Source organism: Charadrius vociferus, unplaced genomic scaffold, assembly GCF_000708025.1.
Source record: "Charadrius vociferus isolate BGI_N301 unplaced genomic scaffold, ASM70802v2 scaffold118, whole genome shotgun sequence".
Taxonomy (NCBI): Eukaryota; Metazoa; Chordata; class Aves; order Charadriiformes; family Charadriidae; genus Charadrius; species Charadrius vociferus.
Genome location: NW_009649846.1, coordinates 1,273,254 through 1,294,548, shown reverse-complemented (window position 1 = coordinate 1,294,548; position 21,295 = coordinate 1,273,254). Strand labels below are relative to the sequence as shown.

General features: G+C 39.2%; 1 protein-coding gene across 1 annotated transcript in view; it reads right to left on the bottom strand.

Moving 5' to 3' along the window:
• Positions 1-21,295, bottom strand: part of GUCY1A2 (guanylate cyclase 1, soluble, alpha 2) — a 153,118-nt gene that overhangs the window by 33,883 nt on the left and 97,940 nt on the right. Inside the window, exon 7 of the mRNA XM_009890928.1 lies at positions 19,905-20,048. Within this exon, the coding sequence (XP_009889230.1) occupies positions 19,905-20,048 (144 nt within the window). The remainder of the gene's footprint in view (positions 1-19,904; positions 20,049-21,295) is intronic.

The window sequence follows — 21,295 nt, the reverse complement described above, 5'->3', positions numbered from 1 at the left end:
TTCTCATTTTGGAACCTTGTCTCACTAAATTGGTAATATCCTCAGGAAGTAGATGCATCAGGATATGAGGCCATTATTCATAACACTGTCGTTACTGTGCAAGACATATCAGGAGATGGACTTAGAAATGTTTGCAAACAGAATGAATTAAAATGAATGCTTTATCTAGATGGCAAAATAAGCTATAGTCATGCCTGCATAACCCATGTGTCCTGCTGAGGAAACCACAAGTCCAGTTAAAGATTTTCTCTTTCCTGGTGTTCTTGGAAAGGCAGCAGCAGAAAAACTGGTATCACAGACATCTCTCACAGAAATTTCCACAAATTTCAGTGCTTCCTATAGCCTGTAAACCTGCTCTTTGGTTCTTATGCACATGGATTTACTGTTCAGAGGTGTACAATCACCTGTACCAAGTTTTTCCTATTGGGTTTTTTCTCCTTTTGCCTTTTTTGGGGAGGAGGCGGGCAGGGTATAGAGAAGAATTTCCAGGAAGCTGTCAGGATTCCATATCGCTTGCTTGTCTTCAGAAGGCAAAACTAAAAATAGTCATCTGTTGAACTTTCGTCATAGCTCCAAACAGGCATTTATGAAGTAATTTGGGGAGGGCGGGGTTGGATGTCCAATAAACATAGACAAGGTTCTAAAACATGCATTTATTTCTCATTTTCTACTTTCTTGAAAAAACCTTTTGATTCTTCCTGCAAAACATTGTTTAGAGCTTAGATTTCATTTTAATATTAGTGTTACGTGGGCTGTGCAATGATGAAGCTTGTTGTTAGGGTTAGCAATAAAAACATTCAATTTTGTATACATTGTAGTTTTTAAGCATCTTTTCTGCGAAACAAAACCGAGATCCTTCAAATTATGAAATGAGAAAACCATGACAGGCTCAAGAACAGCCATTTTGCTATTTTGGGCTTAATGGTACTCACTGACCTAGTGTGTGGGACATTCACCTTTGCATAATGTATACCATGGAGAATGAGCTTGGTTTTCTACACTCCACTTAACCACTGGGTGCTCTTAATGCCTTTTTATCTTTCCAGAAATGCCACCCTAATCCACAGAATGTTTTGTTCTATTGAAAGATCATTAAAAGTAATGCATTTCACAAGGACTCTTCGTTTCAAAGAATCGGTGTTTTCATATGCGCAAAACACATCACCAAAAACAAAGAAAAAAAGAAATCTCAGATGGCCCTACTTACAGAACTGTCAAAACCAGAAAAAGGATAATATACCTGACTCACACTTCTAAGTCAAGGTAAGTTGAGCCTCATACTACCACTATCCAGGATGTCCTGGTTAGCCTCACTGAAAACTAGATTGTTCTGCACTGTCTTACAGTTTGCACTTTGTAAAGAGTGGCTCCATAAGTTTGTGTAGACATAACTGGAGAGACAGTTCTACTATGAGAATCACCTTTCTCCGTTCTTCAAAACACACATTTGCAAACAACCATTTTGATTCTGAATGGCTGTTCATTTCTTTCTAGTCGTGAAAGTATCAGGCCAAAAAACTTACTGTGTTCACTGGGGAACAGATCTTTGCAAAATTAACCTCATCTCCTGTAAACAATAGTCTTCGTGTGTGAACAAGAGCAGGCTTTATTATTTCGCTATTTGCCATTCATTCTCATGCACTAAAAGCTTTTCCTCTGTCCAGGGAGCAAGAATGTCACATAATTTAGGTAACCAACACACACAATGCAACAAATGGCAAAAATCAAGGAAGAGCTCATGAAAAACAAAAAGGCTAAAAATTCTTTGGCAAATGCTCAGAAATAAGGAAAGCTCTGAGAACAGAAGAAGGATGTTATAGTCTCCTCAATATGTTTATAATTAGCAATTTCACAAGCTCCCTGGGAGTCCGTTAGGGAGGAAATGGCAGTGTATAAGCAACCATAAAATGTTGTAGGGTAACCAGACTGAAACAGATACCATGACCTCAGTCATAGCAGAAAGAATTTTTGCACTCTCTTTTGTTGTTTTTGTTATCTGAGCTATCCTAGCTATTAAATGTGCCAGTCCTTCAGAAAAAGAAGTTGACATTTAGCTGCAGAGGTCTGTGACTAGGAACAGGCAATAAATTAGATAAGAATGTAAGAGCAACTGTACTGTATCAGACCAAATGACCATCTAGTCCAGTACTGTGGCCCTGAAAGCAGACACAATGCTTGAAGATAGAGCCCAGTATGCAAGGGATGGTACCCTGGAGACAAATGGGGTTAAATGAAGGACTCACTGAAGCCTGTGAAAACTTTATTCTAATTATGGTAAAGGTTTCAGACAGTGCCAAACAGTGTAATCATGCCTTGTTCTCCCTGAAAGGTTTAGAAAAGGGAGACTGTAAATTTGAATATCAAATAGCTTCCTAAGACGTGTGAGGTCTTGTGGTAAACACATACAGAAATTAAAAAACCCTAAGTTTGAATGCCAAAACATCTTCTTTTAATTTTTACCTTTGAGAAAGTTCTCATTCACAGATAGCCCAGTGAAATGCAGACTGATATTTTGGAGTTAGAAATAATAGAACTGTCTTCATTCCACTAGAAAATTTCAGGGCTTACAATACCTTGTCCATGTTAAAATTAATATGTGTTGAAATTAAATTAGTGTTTCAGAGGTGATACAGGGAAACAGAAAGACCTAGTCATTAACTTCGGAGAAATTTTCATGTTGTTTCAATGCATGTAAGCTAAGAAGTTAAAGTGATATCCTTACAAAATATCAATCAATGTATTTACAGAAACTGCATGGATTTTTTAGGCTTCCACAGGCTTTAAAGATGAAATTGTGATTATCACAAAAGCTAGGTTAAAAAAAAAAAATCACTACCTGAATTTGGATTCTCTTGAATCATAGAATCACAGAATAGAAGGTTGGAAAGAACATTAAAGATCACCTAGTTCCAACCCCCTCTGACAGGCATGATACCTTCCACTCGACCAGGTTGCTCAAAGCCCCATCCAGCCTGGCCTTGAACACTTCCAAGGATGGGGCATCCACAGCTTCTCTGGGCAACCTGTTCCAGCACCTCACCACCCTCAGAGTGAAAAATTTCTTCCTGATTTCTAATCTAAATATACCCTCTTCCAGTTTGAAACCATTACCTCTCATCACTACGTGCCCTTGTAAAAAGTCTCTCTCCAGCTTTCTTGAAGGCACCCTTCAGATACTGGAAAGTTGCTGTAAGGTGTCCCTGGAGTCTTCTCTTCTCTAGGCTGAACAATCCCAACTCTCTCAGCCTGTCTTCATAGGAGAGCTGCTCCAGCCCTCTCATCATCTTCGTGGCCCTCCTCTGGACCCTCTCCAACAGGTCCACGTCCTTCTTATGTTGCAGGCTCCAGAGCTGTATGCAATATTCCAGGTGGGGTCTCACCAGAGCGCAGTAGAGGGGCAGAATCACCTCCCCTAACCTGCTGGCCACACTTATAACCAATAACACTTATGTTATTGGTTCTTCTTTCAAAATAGGAGCTCCATTAACATATTTTGAACTTAACTTATTTTATAATTATCATTTAATCGTGAAAAACTTGAACTATTGAAAAATGGCAAAATTGCACAGTCAATAACCATTCTTAACTTCAGTCATAACAATAGTCTGTAAGGCTACAAATCACTTGTGTATGGAGATCAGTCACACATGGGTTTGCTAAATCTGGTCTTTCATAAAAATACATGTGTGTGTATACAGGCACACATCTATATATGGAATATTTATATATATTTAAGGAATTATTTCAGCTTGTTCTGATGATTCAGACTTTTTGTTATTATTGCTTGAACCTAAATATAATTGTGTGTGGGACGTGAATTAGCTATTAACTAATTTTCGAAGGTGAATAGCTGTTAGTATTCACTTCAGTAAGTCCAGACAGATACAGTTTTCTAGAGAGTCAAAACCAGACCAATTTAGGGCTCATGAGCAACAGCTAAGAATATAGAAATTCTGTAGTAATTTAGTAGGTGCAAGTCCTTCACTTTGTAATTAAACACAACTGAGGTAGATCCAGTTCTTATATAGTACAGATTCCTTACATACATTAATAGTTGAAGAAAAAGCTGCTACTTAAATAAAATTTATTTTTTAAAACATCTTTAATACTTCAGGAAGCCACATGTCCTATAAACAAAAGCTCTCACTGATTGGATTAGACCTTCAGAGCCCTCCATTTAAAAATTAATTCCATGAAAGTAAAACATATAAAAAGAGAAATCCAGAGAGCTGCTGAACAACTATGGCTCATGTTGATTTTAATGCCTCAGAGACATTCCACATGCTTTTGGTTTTACAAGACGGTACAGTTGTATCACTTCAAGCAAATTCTTGAAGACAGATATACTTGCAACATAGAGAAGAAACTGCTCAGTCTTTCTATATACATCCACCCCAGTCTCTATAAACTGATAGTCAGAAATGGAAGTTTAACCTCAGAAAATCAAAGGCTGAGCAAAGGTAGCTAAATGCAAAAGATTTTCTACTCGAGTCAAAGGACTTGAGCTCAGCTCCCAAACCACTTAGATGCACAAATGTACAGTTAGCTAACCAAGTCTGAAATGTTTCCATTATCTATAAACTCTGGACTGGTTTTGATTAAATGAATAGAAGTTTTGGTCAAAAAGACATCTGAATAATCATGTTGTTTTCCAAGTTCAAGCAACCAGTGTGGTGCAACATGACCTTTTCATAATACTAAAATGAAAGTGCAATAACCAGTTGCCAAAGATGGCCTACACAACCAGCTCTGTAAACTGGAAAAGATAAAGAGACAAACACAAGATGCAAACAGAAATCACAAATAAATAAAAGATCAAACTCCTATAACCAGAGACCATAAAAACAACTTTTTGAATAGACCACTTAGTTTAAAGTTTGGAGTGAGTAGTGATTTTAATTGTCCTACTTGAGAGGCCACACAGATGCCTGATTTTCAGACCACACAGCTCAATTATTTTCTGACAATGAGAAAACATCTTCAAATCATGGCATTTTTTCAGAAAAACACAGAAGCACTTACTGGAGTAACATGGTAATAATTGTGTAATTTCCTATTTTAAATTTATCACTGTCATAGATTACAGTCAAAAATCAGAAAAGAATTCTTGAAGGTAAGGTTCAGTAACAGTCTGCTTCTTTTAAGTAAAAGACATTGATGCTCCCAACAGAAATGGTAACTCTAATTCTGCAAAGTGTTGTTTGTGGCTACAGAGTGATTCCTAAAGGAAATAACAGTAATAAAGAAATAACAGTAGTAAAGTAGTAACAACAGCAGTTAGTTCTTTTCCCAAAGAACTTTAGGACTGAATGGTAGTTAAAAATCTCCCTATTTTTAGGATTCTTGTTCTTCTGGTACAGGTGTTTATTACTTTTTTCATCCATTTTCTAAATCTAGCACAAATGGACCTACTACAAAGTAAGCTGTCACAGAAAAAGAAACCCAGGTATTTTACAGGAAAATGACAGAAAAGATACATTTTTAAAAAGGCACATAGGGATTTAATTACTCACTTTCCGTTAAAATTAAAGTAAGAGGTGTCACTACTTCCACAGACAACTGAAAATTTACTCTTTTGTAAAGAACATGTAACGCCTCCCAGATGAACATCAAATTTTAAGAATATAAATATATCAACACATTACCTGGGAATAACCCAAGGGCCCAGTACAGGCTAGGATCTGCGTGGCTGGGGAGCAGCCTTGCTGGCTGGGGGTCCTGGTGGATAAGAAGCTGTATAGGGGTCTGCAGTGTGCCGCTGCAGCAACAAAGGCAAATCACATCCTGGGCTGCATCTGCAGGGGCATTACTAGCAGGGACAGAGATGTGATCATCCCACTCTACTCAGTGCTTGTCAGGCCATGCCTGGAGTACTGTGTCCAGTGCTGATCCCCACAAATCAAGAAAGATGTGGACACACTGGAGAGCATCTAAAAAAGGTCCATGAAGATGATCAAGGGGCTGGAGAACCTGCCCTACAAGGAAAGGCTGAAGAAGTTAGGCCTTTTCTCCCCGGAGAAAAGAAGGCTTAGAAGGCACTTCATCATGGTATTCCAGTACTTAAAGAGCAGCTACAGAGAGGACAGAGATGCTCTCTTCACAAGGAGTCCCATGGATATGACAAGAGGCAACAGGTACAATTTGCAACAGGAGAGATTTCATCTTGACATAAGAAAGAAATTATTTACAGTGAGAACAATCAATCACTGGAATAACCTCCCCAGGGCTGTGGTGGAGTCCCCGTTGCTGGACGTTTTCAAGATGTGGTAGGACAGGGCGGTAGATAATCTCACCGAGGCTTCCTCTCCCACAAAAAGTTGGAACAGCTGATCTTTCAAGGTCCCTTCCAACCTGGCTGTTCTATGATTCTATGACTTTTGATAAGCTTTGTTTTGTCATTTTAGATTTTAAGTTAATGTTGAAGGCTTTAACCAGTATTAGAATATTTAGCTAATTCTCAAGAATTACCTTGCTCACTGTAGGAAAAGTATACCCCAGTAAGAAATTATCCAGCGTCTTGTGTTTCCTGGTGTGGAGATTTTGCAGGAAGGAAAAATGGGATCTCAGAAATACATCACTTCCCATATTCCTCCTCAGGGTTGATTTCTTTTTCTGTAACAAAGCTTCAAACCCAGGCAAAAATCAGCTCTTCCTTCAGGATAATTATCACTTGGGCCCTTACAAGTTCTGGTAGGTGAGAGAAATCCTAGTACATCCTAATCCACTTTTGTTTATACCACTTTCCACTTTCTTTTTATTAACCTAATTGAATAGGTCAAAAGCGAGGAAGTAGCCAAAAAGCCCTTTAACTGAACATTCTAAGATGATTTGTGCCTTGTTTTCCCTTTTTCTCCATTTGAAACTAATTTCTTTGCCTCTCCTCTCTTTCTAAAATATTAAAGCAAAACCAAAACCCAAATATGAGATATACCAAAATATGGAGATAGTTTTGTTTTTTAAAAAAAGTTCAGGTTATTCAATATGAAGTCTCTGAAGATGATTACTTACATTGAATGACTTTTACCCTAGTTTAAATTTAAGGAAGATATTTGAACAGAAGAGGCTGTTGCAAGTTCCTCTGAAGTATTGGCATTTTTTCCAAAATACTCTGTGTCTCATATGAAAGGAAGCTGAAATACTATTAAACATTTAGTTTATGGATTTATTTATGACAGGAAATACATTCTTCCTTAGGGAACTAAACTATTCTGAAACAGTTGAATAATGTTGCTGAACTTGTCAGCTTCAAACAGAAGGCCAAGTATCCACACCCCATCTAAACTGGTCACTCAAATATAGCACAGCGTAATGACTCACTGTTTAGCACAGAATAATGACAACAGTTATGTGACAGAGTTTTTTAACTGGTGCATAAAACTGCAGACTTTGACTTTTCTTCTCAGAAGCGTGCATCTTAGAGGGAATAGGGGAAGAAAAGTAGAGAATTGCCATTAACAAATACACTTTCTTCGTAATCTTGCAGAGGAGATGCTGGCAGCTGCTTCTAAAAATCCCGTAACTGTGGATGACAGAGTATGGAGCCAGATCTGCATAAAGGTTAACATATCTACACAACTACCCAGTGGGGCTGAGAAAGATACTGTTCTCCATGAGACAACCCACAGGCAGCTCCTCTGGGACTCTGTGCAGGGCTCTGCTTGCAGTCCAGGGTCAGAAAAGACAAGGAGTACTAAGGTGTTCTTCCTTGCAATACGGAAAAGCTTTGGGTCAGGAGGCTCTTTCCTGCAGTGAGCATAATCCTTCCAGCAAAATTATATTAAAGGAGCAAGATAACAAGAGGAGAGCTACGCCCTATAAATGTGTAACAGAAGGTATGCAATATAAAAGAGTGCATGCAGCTCAGCTCCATTTTTTTTGTGTGGTTTTTTTTTTATTTCCAGTGCAACTTATCCAAAACTATTGGAGACAAAGAAGAGGGGAGAAGGAGGACGTGGGATGAGACCCTTTCTTCAGTCATTTACTCCAGCCTGCATCAGAGTGAAAGAAGAGGGAGCTATGCTAGCACTGGCACCTAGCACATGAATGCCCAAGTTGCATTATCCAGGAGGATGTATTACTTCTGCACACTGGAGGTTTCCTGGAGGCATAACACCATCTCTTGCTTCTAGGGGAGGGTCAGATCAAAGGCGGAGGCAGATTTGCCCTATTCACTGCTAAAAAATGCAATTTATGGCACATTATTGCCCCAGATAAAGTAAAACATTTGGATTAGGGGACTTCACTGTTTGGACTCTTGGAAGAGAGACAGAAAATGAAGGGACGTCTGTGATGTAATGGTGTTTCTGAAACAACAGTATTGCTCAGTGTAGAAAAGACAATGTACACAATTGAGCCAACAATAAAAATAAATATCACTAGCACTGGCCACAAGAGGCTTCCTTCATTTTAAAGCAGGCAGACCAAAAAGCAGGTGCAGACATCTTGACCACTGAAAGGAGAGGTAGATGCTGTAGCAACGCAGTGCAGGGCAGCAGCTGCCTGACAGCATCTCAACAGCTGGAAACACAGACACTCAGGTAGCAACCACCTCTGCACCTGTAAAGGGCAAGGCACTTTCCCCTCTACGTCCCACTCAGAGGCCTCTGGGATCACCTCTGCCTATTAACTCAGTGAGGTGGCAATTCAAGCTGAGCAGCGTTTTCTGTTCATGTTTATGTGGTCGGACTGCATAAAAGCCAACAAAGCACTATTTTTGTGCAAAATCTGTGTTTGTTTCTCAGTGTATTACTGCTTATCTTCTGTGAGCCCTTGTAGGTTTGTGTATTATCTTATACCACTACTTTTATTTAGGTTTTTTTGTAATGTTTTCTACCTCTTCTCCATCTCAGGAGATAAGAAAACCAGTCTTGTAGTTGATAGTGGAAACCTAACTTTTAATTTTTGTATGACAGGAAGACACATTGAGGGAAAAAAAGAACAGCTATTTAGGACTTAGGAGAAATAAAAGTTCAGCACCCAGCTACCCTGCGTTCCCTAGCCCAATCCTTTAAATATTAATGGATAGCTTTAAATTATATGGGTGTTTTTGAAATAGAAATAGAAAACAACACTAACATGATAATTCTGACTTTCTAAGGATTTTTGTCTATTGTTCCCTTTGTAAAGCTTTAACAACGTCAACCTCCTGAAATTCCTGTGTACACTACAGATTTAATTATTTATTCACCTGGTGGGTTGTGTTGCTGTTCTTGTCGTTATTGCTTTCTTTTTGTCTGAATAAAGACTCAGTGACACTAATAACAATAGGAAATTACTGCTTCAGCATGGAAGTTCTCCGCTGACTGTAACAGTCAAAACCAGAATGCAAAGTTTTGTCAGCTGCACAAAGGGCCCCAACCCAAGCCCAGGGGCAAAACAGTATCATAGGATATCTTCCATCCTAGACGACCAAGAATGCAGGGTTTTTTTCATAAAGGACACAACGTCAATGCTTTACTCTGTTTAACACCTTTTTTTTCCCAGGTGATTGTCCTAGTAACTAATCTATTAACTATACTAGAGCAAGTTTTTCTCTGATCACAAATTCACCAAAATACGGTAAATTTGCCTGATGAAAATGTGGCAAGACATTTCTATGGAAGTTTGAGGGTTTGATCATTCAGTGTTCTCAGTCAAAAAGTGTTTTCCACGGAAAATTCCCAACCAGCTCTACTACTAGCCAGACATCTGGAGTATTACTTGGAGGCGTTTGTGTCTGGAATGACTGCTGAACCGTGAGAATCAGACCACTGAGAGATGTCACACTGTGACCTCAAACCTAACCCCGCAGTCCAGCTGCACATCCTGTGGCCACAAATCCCATGCAGGAATCTAAATCTTGAAACTCTCACTGGTTTTCCCTGTGCATATATTTATATCACCTGGCGAAGAAAATGAAAGGATCTGCTCTCTGTGAGGCATGATGACAAAGTGACGAGCTAGGTGCAGCCATCATAGTAAGCTTTTGTCTGCCTCAAGGAACAGGACATGTGACTGAATTACAGAAGCATTTCTATACTCAGCTAAATCTAAATACTATGAGTCACAAAGAGCTGTGAACGTGTAGAAGTCACTGAGAACCAATAAACAATGGAAAAGTCCACAAGGTGCCCTGGGTACCTACCCTGGTTTCTGCAAGTATGCTTTATCTTTGCCATGGAGACAAGTATAGACAGAAAGGTGCTCGTGCTTCGTGCTCACAGTACACTAATGTCAGAGAAAGCATGGCATGAGAGGAGAACGGCCAGGTTCAAAGACAAAACCTCTTCTTAGTGATTCTCACAGTGTTAATTAGCTCTCAGCTTGTCTTTCAGGTCTCTTCCTCTCAGCAGTCAGAAACAGAACATCTTCATAGCATTCTAATTAATTAACTCAAATTGGGCTTACACTGGGTTGCCAATCCTGTTATGTCTCTGTCCCCTGCAATTGCACGCACAGCAGGCTGACCCTTACCCTGCGCAGGATCAAGCTCTGGTAGCTTTGAAATTTTACATTTATGATCTACTGCAGACTTTACCTAAGTACCTGATTAAAACAAGAAATGCATGTCACCTGAAAGAATAACCAACTCTTTGGGAAACTTCCTTCTTCAGTAGAATAAATATGAATCTAATTTTCAGACCGGCCTCTTCCAAAAAGCTGCTGTTGTGCACCCACTGGTCATATTAAACCCCACTTACCCTTGTTATTGCAACACATATGCAGTAACATTGTCATACAGTGGGTGTAACATATAACTGGATATGTCGAAGTCCCTTCAAAAGAACAGAAGTTGCAAATGATGACTGTGGTTTTGATTTTCTAAAGCAATTGATAAAGATTGTTATTAAAATCAGACAAAAAGAAGCACTTGAGTGAAAATGATTGGAGGGCTGAGGAAGGTCTGCATTTTCCCTTAGGGTAGCCTAACAAAACCTGCAATTTCCCAGATACCTGGGGAGACATCCTATGATACAGACCAGCTCCTCTCATTTTGCATCTCCAAAGGCACTGGGTCAACCTGAGGTATGGCATCATGAACCCTCCTGAAGTACAGGGAACCATCACAAGGGCTGAATTTTGCTTGCCATCTCCGAAGCATGCTCTCGAGAAAAAGTACCAAGCTTCTCCCTGAGACATGCAGCCCTGAATGCTCCCCAAAGGAGTTGTGCTGCCCTAATGTTAGTAAGCCTGTGAAACTAAGAACGCCTGTAACTGGCTCATTGGTCATTTTTATTAAAAAAGTTTCTTTATGCAAGTGTTTCTTCTTTGGAACTGCTTGGGATTTTTTCAACACGAGGAAATTTCTAATTTGAAGTTATCCAACTTGAAATAGGATATTATATACCTTCCAGAGTCTGATGTAGACATTAGGTACAAGGCGAAGTTGCTAGGAGACCACAGATGGAGCAAGGAGCATTGCAGTAACGCAGCAGCTTTTCACACAGCGCTGATGAGAACGCCTGCATCAGCACTCAGCCTTCCACAATTTAAAACAAAAGACAACTTTTTATGCTCACGTAAAGATGCACTAACCACTAAATTGTTATAAAACTAGGATGCCACAACCTAAATTAAAAGCAAGGCAAGAAACACTGAAAAGGATTATACAGACAACACTTGCTAAACTACTCTCCCTCATTCTGTGTTTGGGAATGTCTGCTTCATTTAGAAACTAAAAAAAAGCATATATTCAAGCCAACATTGACACTTTCACTCTGCTTGTGTTATTGGCCCAGGTGCCGTATTGCCATAATGCAAAGGGGAATACTTAATGAACCAGCAGAAGATGCTACGCACACTAGAATTCATTGCCCATATCCATGTTATTTAGAAAAGTGTGTCACTCTCACTGTGGACATGAGTCATTACAATCCACAATAAGGGTCTCTTCTGTTCCCTTACCTGAGACAGAGTTCATGCTTATTAAAATTTACTACTTGGCAACCAGACATTAGAGGTTTATCAAACTCAGGCTTTCATTGTTCCAGCCATCATAGAATCATAGAATCATCTAGGTTGGAAGGGACCTTTAAGATCATGGAGCCCAACCATCAACCTAACACTGCCAAGACCATGTCCCAAAGCACCACATCTACCCGCCTTTTAAATACCTCCAGGCATGGCGATTCCACCACTTCCCTGGGCAGCCTGTTCCAATGCTTGACAACCCTTTCAGTCAAGAAATTTTTCTAATATCCAATCTAAACGTCCCTTGGTGTAACTTGAGACCATTTCCTCTTGTCCTATCACTTGTTACCTGGGAGAAGAGACCAACCCCTGCCTCTCTACAACCTCTTTTCAGTTAGTTGTAGAGAGTGATAAGGTCTCCCCTCAGCCTTCTTCTCTCTAGACTAAACAACCCCAGTTCTCTCAGCCACTCCTCATAAAACTTGTTCTCTAGACCCCTCACCAACTTCATTGCCCTTCTCTTGACGTGCTCCAGCACCTCAATGTCTTTTGTGTAGTGAGGGGCCCAAAACTGAACACAGTATTTGAAGTTTGGTGTCACCAGTGCTGAGTAAAGGGAGAGAATAGCTTCCCTAGTTCTGCTCACCACACTGTTCCTGATACAGACTAGGATGCTGTTGGCCTTCTTGGTCACCTGGGCACATTGCCGGCTCATATTCAGGCAGCTGTTGACCAACACCCCCAGGTCCTTTTCTGCTGGGCAGCTTTCCAGCCACTCTTCCCCAAGCCTGTAGCGCTGCATGGGGTTGTTGTGACCCAAGTGCAGGACCCAGCACTTGACCTTGTTGAATCTCATACCATTGGCCTCGGACCAATACATTGGACCATCGGTCCAGCCTGTCCAGATCCTTCTGTAAAGCCATCCTACCCTCAAGCAGTTTGACACTCCCGCCCAACTTCGTGTCACCTGCAAACTTACTGGGGGTGCACTCGATCCTCTTGTCCAGGTCGTTGATAAAGATATTGAACAGAACTGTTCCCAGTACTGAGCCCTGGGGAATACACTTCTGACCAGCCACCAACTGGATTTAACTCCATTCACCACCACTCTTTGGGCCTGGCCATCCAGCCAGTTTTTTATCCAGTGAAGAGTATGCCCATCCAAGCCATGAGCAGTCAGTTTCTCCAGGAGAATGTTATGGGAAACAGTGTCAAAAGCTTTACTGAAGTCCAGGTAAACAACATCCACAGCCTTCCCCTCATCCACTTAGTGGGCCACCTTGTCATAGAAGGAGATCAAGTTTGTCAAGCAGGACCTGTCTTTCATGAACCCATGCTGATCATGACCCCAGGTATTTAAACAGACAACACAAACCAAAACTAATGCAGTTGCATTGCTGTAAAGTCACACAGCTTAGACATGCTACATAAATGGTTCTACTTGTAAAATATTATGTCACCTACATTGTATATATAGGAAGCTGAAGTATGGAAAGTCTGGATAACATCTACAATTCAAATGAAAAGGCTGTGACTGAACAAAGATTTGAACCTGTGTTTCAGTCTAGCTCCTTCCAGTGGGATCGTCCATCCTGAAAGCTCATTAGCCTGTTCACCCTTGAGGTAGGACTTACATTTCCTCAAATATTTCAGTATAAAGTAGACATTGAAAGCATGTCAGATGAATACAAACCAAAACAGACTTACTCTCTTCTATTTAAAGAGGGAACTACAGCAACAAGTGAGATGTAGCTGTTGACACTGCTGGTGTTTGAAATTACAGGAGGTTAATCCCACTCTTCATATGAAATGGTCCCTCTGCCATGCTGTTCTTCTTTCTGTAGCTGACAGATGAAGACAGGCTCTTGCGTTGATAGGGCTAATACCAGACTGCATTGTCTGAGTGCAGCTTAGTTTGGCAACACACATCTGGAAGTCAGAAGCTTCAAGTGCATCAAGCACTCTTTCTTGTTAATAAAGAAACAACTGATCTGCGGACCAGATTACATGCCTTGCAAATACAAGGTCATGTCTACCCCCCCGAGAATAAATTAATTAAAATTAAGCCAATATCAGCTAGAAATTTTTGGCACTAGTCTATTGAGATTATTGCATGAACTAGTCATTAGCAGGTGAGCAAAAAGAAAGGTGAGGTTATGTGTTTGCTTCAGTTTGTGATTACAGTATTTAGAGCCCTAATTCTCATCTTATTGTAACATATCCATTTGAAAGATACATGACATTTTTCTGCTGTAGAGGAACATATTTTAAAACATGTTTTGCATTACTGTGGCAGGGCCCAACCTTGATGTTTAGACAGGAATACCTGTATGCAACAAATCTACATAATTGTAGTTAATTTCAGCAGCTTCATGTAAATCGTTTACTTTTCCCTCGTGTGTTCCCAGTTCTGTATCTCTTCACAACTATATTAGGACCACCTTCATACACTATAAAAATAAGCAGGTAATCTTAGAGAATAACCTTTGGGGAAATCTCATTAGTCAAACCTAGGTATGTTCTGCCAGAGCAGCCCTTTTAACAATAAACTGAAAAGGAAGCCTTTCTGTTTCTTTGGGAGATACACTGCATATTAATTAATTAGGCAAGATTTGAAGCATGATAAAAAGTGATGCCACTGATAATATCCTACGGGTTTTAACACATCAAATGAGATCTGCATTGTGACCTTTAGAGATAAAGGTCCATGCTCTGGGGAATTCTTCTTACAGCACTATCTCTAGCTATTAAAATTAATGTACTTCCACTTTATTTAAAAAAAATGTAGTAAAATACGAAGCATATCCTAAATTCAAGTAACACTCACTTAAATGTAGGAGGCAATTTTAAATCAATATTTTCAAACTGCAGTCATAGGGTACTACATAATTAGTTGTTCAAAACCTAAATCAAACAGGACTAAAAAGTGTGTTGCTGAAAGGATATAAGTGTGTATCCAATTTTACATGCAAAAGTCCTTCTTTTGTACTAAGGCCTTAGCTCATGTAAAAGTAATGGGATTTTGCCTCAAATAGAACTGAGTTAAAAAAAAATCATACAGGGACGTGTAGCCTTCTCCATCACCCACAGGAGAACCATCAGCCCATTTTCTCTCACAAATACTTCTTCGGAAAAGAGCAGACTGTTACAACACTGATGATAGGATTTGTGGAGGCTGCTATAATATAGCTCACTCTCCCTTTCTGCAAAACAACATTTTTTCATTACCCTGCAAATCGCAGACTATTTGTGCAGGTATAAGGCATGCAGGCTCAGGGTTTCCATTCTGCTTATGCGTTTCTGCTGCCTCTGGCTCTGCTGGAAGTGTCAAATGCCTCAGTACGTGTCAGCTGCACGCCATGGTGCTCTCAGCACGCTATGAGCTCTGACTTGGGGCAGGAGCATCATCTGGATATAAACTAGACCTGCTTCGTGCACTTTGTCACCATCCTGAGGTCCATCACTGTTTACTGGACACACAAGCAGTGCTCTAAGGGGCAGATTGTTCATAAAGTGCAGATGTCTGTAACAAACAAGGTATTTTTGTGATTGCTGGAATGAATACTTTCAAATGATAACTGTGTACCCAGATAACAAACGTCATTTGATTGTTTGCTCATCCACTTTACAGGCAAAAATCTTATCCTAAATTCCCACTTATGTGATATGGTAATTTTTCATTCATTCATTCATTCATTCACTTTTTTTTCCTAACTTCCCAATTCTCTCTCTGAGACTGTAAGTATCATTCCATAAGATATCCGCTGCTATCACAGGGATTAACATTTCAAGCACTACAAAAAGTAAATATTTTTACTCTGGTGAATTCAGTCCTGAGATGACAACAAAATACATCCATCAAAGTAATTTAGAAAATATATATATATTCCATAAAGCATAATCATAAAGCCAGACATATCTAGTTGAGTATTCATCAAATAAAAAATGTTATATTTAATTGCTGTTAGGTTTCCCTAGAGCTGAAATCTCTCCAATCAGGACAACCCAAAAAGATTAGTAATGACTCTGTCTGAAAAAATGCCATCCTCCCAAGCAATTAGCCTCTTAAATGTGTATCGTATCAGTCACACCCCACAAACCTGGGGAATAACTTCTGAATTTGCGGTTTCCAGTGATGACCTCAGAGAGCTTAAACAAGATATATGCCTCCAGAAAACAAATCCCCTGCAAACACCAAGGAGGCTTTAGCACGTTTCCTCTTACTAGAAACACAATCAGCACAGAATAACTGTGCTGTAATTGTTAGCCTACTAACAGAAATCCAACTTCAAATAATTGTACTGTCATGCATTATATAAAGTGGCTGAGAATAATTTCTTGCTATTTAATCAAGGTTTATCAGCCAGTTTTGGCGGAAGAGAAAACAGAACACTGTTGTTTACTCCTGAGATGGGAAGGTCCTTTATTTTTAGGGAATATGTTTTGAAAAATTGTCTTGGACTTAGTGAAGTAATTGTCTTACTTTTTTAAAAATAGCTACTAGACTATCCTGAAGAATAAAGTCAGAATTTAGTCACAGCAACTCATGAAAGCTGTCAAAGATATCAAAATTTGGGTATGAGGAAAACTGCCCTCTGATTTCAAGTTTTTTTCAAATATTCAAATACTGATGTAGATTTTTCAATACAAGAAAACAAAAGCTGCGTCAGCATTCTATATTTAATACACTTGGCAAGGACTCAGGAAATGTGACTTGTGCTTGGTAACATGAATCATGGATAAGAATTAAGGTCAAAATGTAGTCAAAATACTGCACTTGATTTGCTATCCATGTCAACAGGACCAGCTCAAAGCAGCGACATTATAGTGCAATTTAATTCACTGTTTAGAAGTCAGGCCACTTATAAATGTCTTATAGCCCCTATTGTGTACTTCGTATCTAACGTTAATCAATATTTAAATATTTGAATGGCAAATATCAATTTTAAAATGTGTCATGCAGTAAGTCGTCTATAAGGCTTCTGAGCTGAGTCCACAGAAACTGTTACACAAAACTAGGGGTTCCTTAAACTTCAGGTAAATTATAGAACCATAGAATCCTGAGTTGGAAGAGACTCATGAGGATCATCAAGTCCACCTCCTGACTCCACACAGGGCAACCTAAAAGTTAAACCATATATCTAAGGGTGCTGTCCTAACACTTGAACACTGGCAGGCTTGGTGCCATGAGCACTTCCCTGGGGAGCTTGTTTCAGTGCTTGACCACTTTTTTCTAATATCCAATCTGAACTACCCCTGATACAGCTTTAAGACATCATTATGCACATGGAGCATTTGTTAATGGGAATCTGTGGCACGATAGGCACTTTCATATTTTTTTAAGTAAAAAACTGACAGCTAACAAAAATAGAGATCACTCTAGCCAATTCAACATTGTCTGGAAGATAAAGTCATGCCAATTCAATTTAGAAATAATACATATGTTTTTAACTGTGACAACCATTGACATAACCACTATGAAAACGTATGCGTTCTCTGCTATTTGTAGGAGGATTCATCTGATGAAGTGTAGAAGCTTACAGTATAGACATCTACATTTAGGCTAGGTCCATAGGCTTTCCTTACAGACAACTGAGAAAATACACATTTTTAGGGCATGATTCATCTCATCCTAGAGTAGGGACCAAAACTAGGACAAATTAAAGTAGACTTCTCCAAAAGTCCTTATTTGAATAGTTTTACAGGGTAGACACCCATATGAGGGGAATCCTAACAATATATTTAAAATCAAATCAAGGTGCCTCTATGAAAGATAAGCTTTTTAAAACACGATTTACCAGGTTAAGTAGAAAGGTAACAACAACATTCTATGGCTTTTGTCCCTCAGGAGGTGAGATTAGTTGATAACACTAATGAATAGAATAACTCATGCCCTGAAATCTATTACACCTAAAACTGAGGACAGGACAATTAACACCCACTGAGGAGCTCCTCAGTACCTCTACTTTCAGTTTAACTACGATGAACTGACTTTTTTCTTTTGAATTCTAAAGGAGGTTTATTAGCATTTTTAAAAAATATTTGGTTATTCTTAGTGGTTTATTCTATGCAAGCATTTTTTCTCTGCACTGTCTTTATAGTCTTTCTTATAGAGGCTTTCTAATTTTCTGAAAAATAATGACACTGGTCATGAAACAGTCACAAACTGTGACTCTTAGAGTAAAACATACACCCTCAAAATTTCCCTTTTCTACAATTACAGCAATAACACAGAAGAAAGTGAAAAGATGGAGAGGATCTGGGAGACAGCTCTCCCAGCATGTGACAGTGTAGCTAGAATGTATTAGTCGGCTACAGTCATTGGAAAAATAGAAATCATCAAACAATCTAGAAAATCTATTTTAACAGGACTAAATTCGTATCTGTTTGAAGCAGTCCTGTATCAAAATTGAAAATGCTATCTCTTCTGATGTCTTCAGACAATGCTTGTCTTTTAATGTTTATTCTGTGGTCAATGAATTATTTTTAAAAAGTTTATTCAAGACACATAGTCCAAGATACGTTTTCAGAAAGTTATTCTTTGGAAGATGTGGACATTTTTCAATAATCAAAATTAATATTTTATTTTGACATTTTAAAAAATTCATCACCAGCATCGATATCCAAAAATAAAAATACTTTCTCCATAACTCAATACATTTTTATTTGAATATTGTGTTGCCATATTTCATGGAATTTCTAGCTTGGTTGCCTTGTCCCTTCTGGGCAGAACAATTCATTTAGATTAAATCTCTCTTGATTCACCATACACAAAGAGTTCAAGGGATATAGTTCAATATATGACCTAACTAATAGATAGAGAAGAGTTGGCACTCAGAAGTATACAATTTTACTGCTCAAGGAGCATCACGGCAACATCCCTCAACATATTTTAAAAATTATTACCTCCTTTCTGTCAAGTTTTAAACCTTCTAAACAGGTCTTTCCATTTTTGGAAAAAAAAAAAAGTATTTTGGATGACACCCTTATTTTTTAATAGACATGAGGCATTGCAGTTTGTAAAGTGCATTTCAACCATGTTGTAAATCATGCCATGGAAAGTCTGCCTGGCCTTCTCACCCAGCTACATATGGCTTTCGTTATAGGCTTTAGACAGTGTTGAATAATTGTTCTACATAATCCCCCCACTTTCTTTGAAAAAAAAAAAAGGTTTGTATTATGGGAAGAACAATTTAACCAGAAACAGGAGTGAGTATACATAATGAAAACAATGTGTAATCTGACCCTTGAAAAAGCAAGGCACATATATACGTCAATGTTTTTTCTTAACTGCTGCATCTCCATTTTCTACCTAAACATTACCAATTCCAAATGCCAGCAGCTACAAGGTTGGTATAAGATCAAGAGAAGCAGAACAGCAGTGGAACTTTAAAATGGTACAAAAGGGCAAGTGTTTTTCCACCTCCTGCTACCTCCTGTACCAATCTAGGAGAAGGAACTGAAGTTGCGTGGGAAGGAAGCACATTAACACTGAGAAAGAGCAGGCACTCTACACATTCTTCTTTACACAGGTCAACAACTATTTAAAAATGAGGCATGTGGCCCCTTAGAGCTGCAGAACTCTGAGTGCCCCTACACTAGTGCTGAAGTTACAGGAGCTTACTTCTGAAGCGAATTTCCCAATTGCCATCGCATATTGAGCTTTGTCTTGTAGCATGGGGCAGTCCTGGATCATGTGAACTGTCTTCTCACACTAAACTGAATTGAAAGACGGGCTCCAGGAGTGCATCTAATGCCCTCCACCCACAAATAGGCATTCAATGCATATGACAAGGAGACAACTAGTCTGTGTGTTCTGCTGTGCTTAGGGAAGTATGGCATAGCTTGTTGATGGGCACAAGTGAAATATACATCCATTAAAAAGACGTATAAAGATATATTGATGCAATTGTAAATTCTCCTAGCAATAAACAAACTTCTACTGAGAGAATACAATAGAATTAATCAGGTCCATGTACCACTGAGTAGCTGAGAAGAAAGAACAAAGTGGTTACCTTAATAGGGCTCCCATCTGGAGTAAGAACCTCTTCTGAGAGCTCCATCATCTTCAGTGCCATCAGGGCAATGGCTTTAGCATGACTAAGGCTTTTCTTATGGAGCCCTGCTGCAACGCAGTATGCATCACCTATTGTTTCCACCTGCAGCAATCAGACAAATCTAATGTTAAAGTATGATAATGAGAAGAGATCCTTACCATTAGTTATCTGCAATCAAATAGCATTGCTTAAAAACGTGTGAGCAAAACATCCATAAAATAAGCAATTAGACAACGGAGAATAATTACCTGAGTTTGCAAACAGGTGCAGTCAAAATCTGACACATGATTGCATAATGGTTCATCACTATGAACTTTGGTTTATAACCAAAGATCGTTACATCTAGAACAGTGTATGCCATCAGCTGAGATACGACATTTTCCCATAGCAGTAATACAGAAAACTCTGTTTTCCTAAATGAGAAATTGCTTGCAGCTTTGCCACTATCCTGGCTGAGTTTGCTGTTGGGTAAGAATAGTGCTACATGATTATAATTTATTATTTGCTTTGTATATCAGGAAGAAAATTATAAAAAGCAAAATACCACCATAAAAAACAGTGGAGAATCTAACTTCTCATTTGCAGGTAGCTCTTCCTTCTACAGGGAGAATTTACACCTACATGCTATGGCTGCAGACTTCTGACTGCATCTGTCTGTTATTTTCAAATAAGAATTGTTGCCTCTCGTTACTATGCAGGCTACCCGACTGTGAATTCCCTACCTTCAGGCATCAATTTCAGCAGTCTGATCCCTCTGGTCTCTTCAGACAGGCCTTACCTCTCTCTTATCCTTGATTTTCTTTAAAGAAAGCTGTCCCTCAGGACGAAGTGGGAGCAAAAGAAATTACAGAAGCCCTCTGGTTCTGGGTAAAGGCAGTCCAAAAAACACTGAAGCCCTAGAGTTCTGCAGCTTTATTGACAGCATTGTGTTTTGCAGTCTGCTTGCCCACACATCTGCAACGTGCTCTGCACACAGGCCGTTAACACATGGCCAAGCAGACTCAGCCCCCTGAGATTACTTTGGGTTTTGCTGCATAACAAATCTGGCTTTCACCTTGCCCACAACACTACGGGAAGGCCAGAAGTGGCTTCAGCAAAGACTGAGGTGAGAAGAAAGCATGCACTGAGCAAGGAGTTATTCAGGGAATAAATACAGCTGATTCCTCTCTCTGCAGGGATCCTACTAATATTAGTAGACCTGGGCCTTCTCAGATTAATTTCTGGTCCCGATGAACAGAATTGGATATAGTATCTCAAAAAGTAAGTATTACATCTAAACGTACTCAGAGCATGAATCTACAACAGTGGTATAGGCAAATACTTCCCGCCATCAAACTTACAGAAGCAGA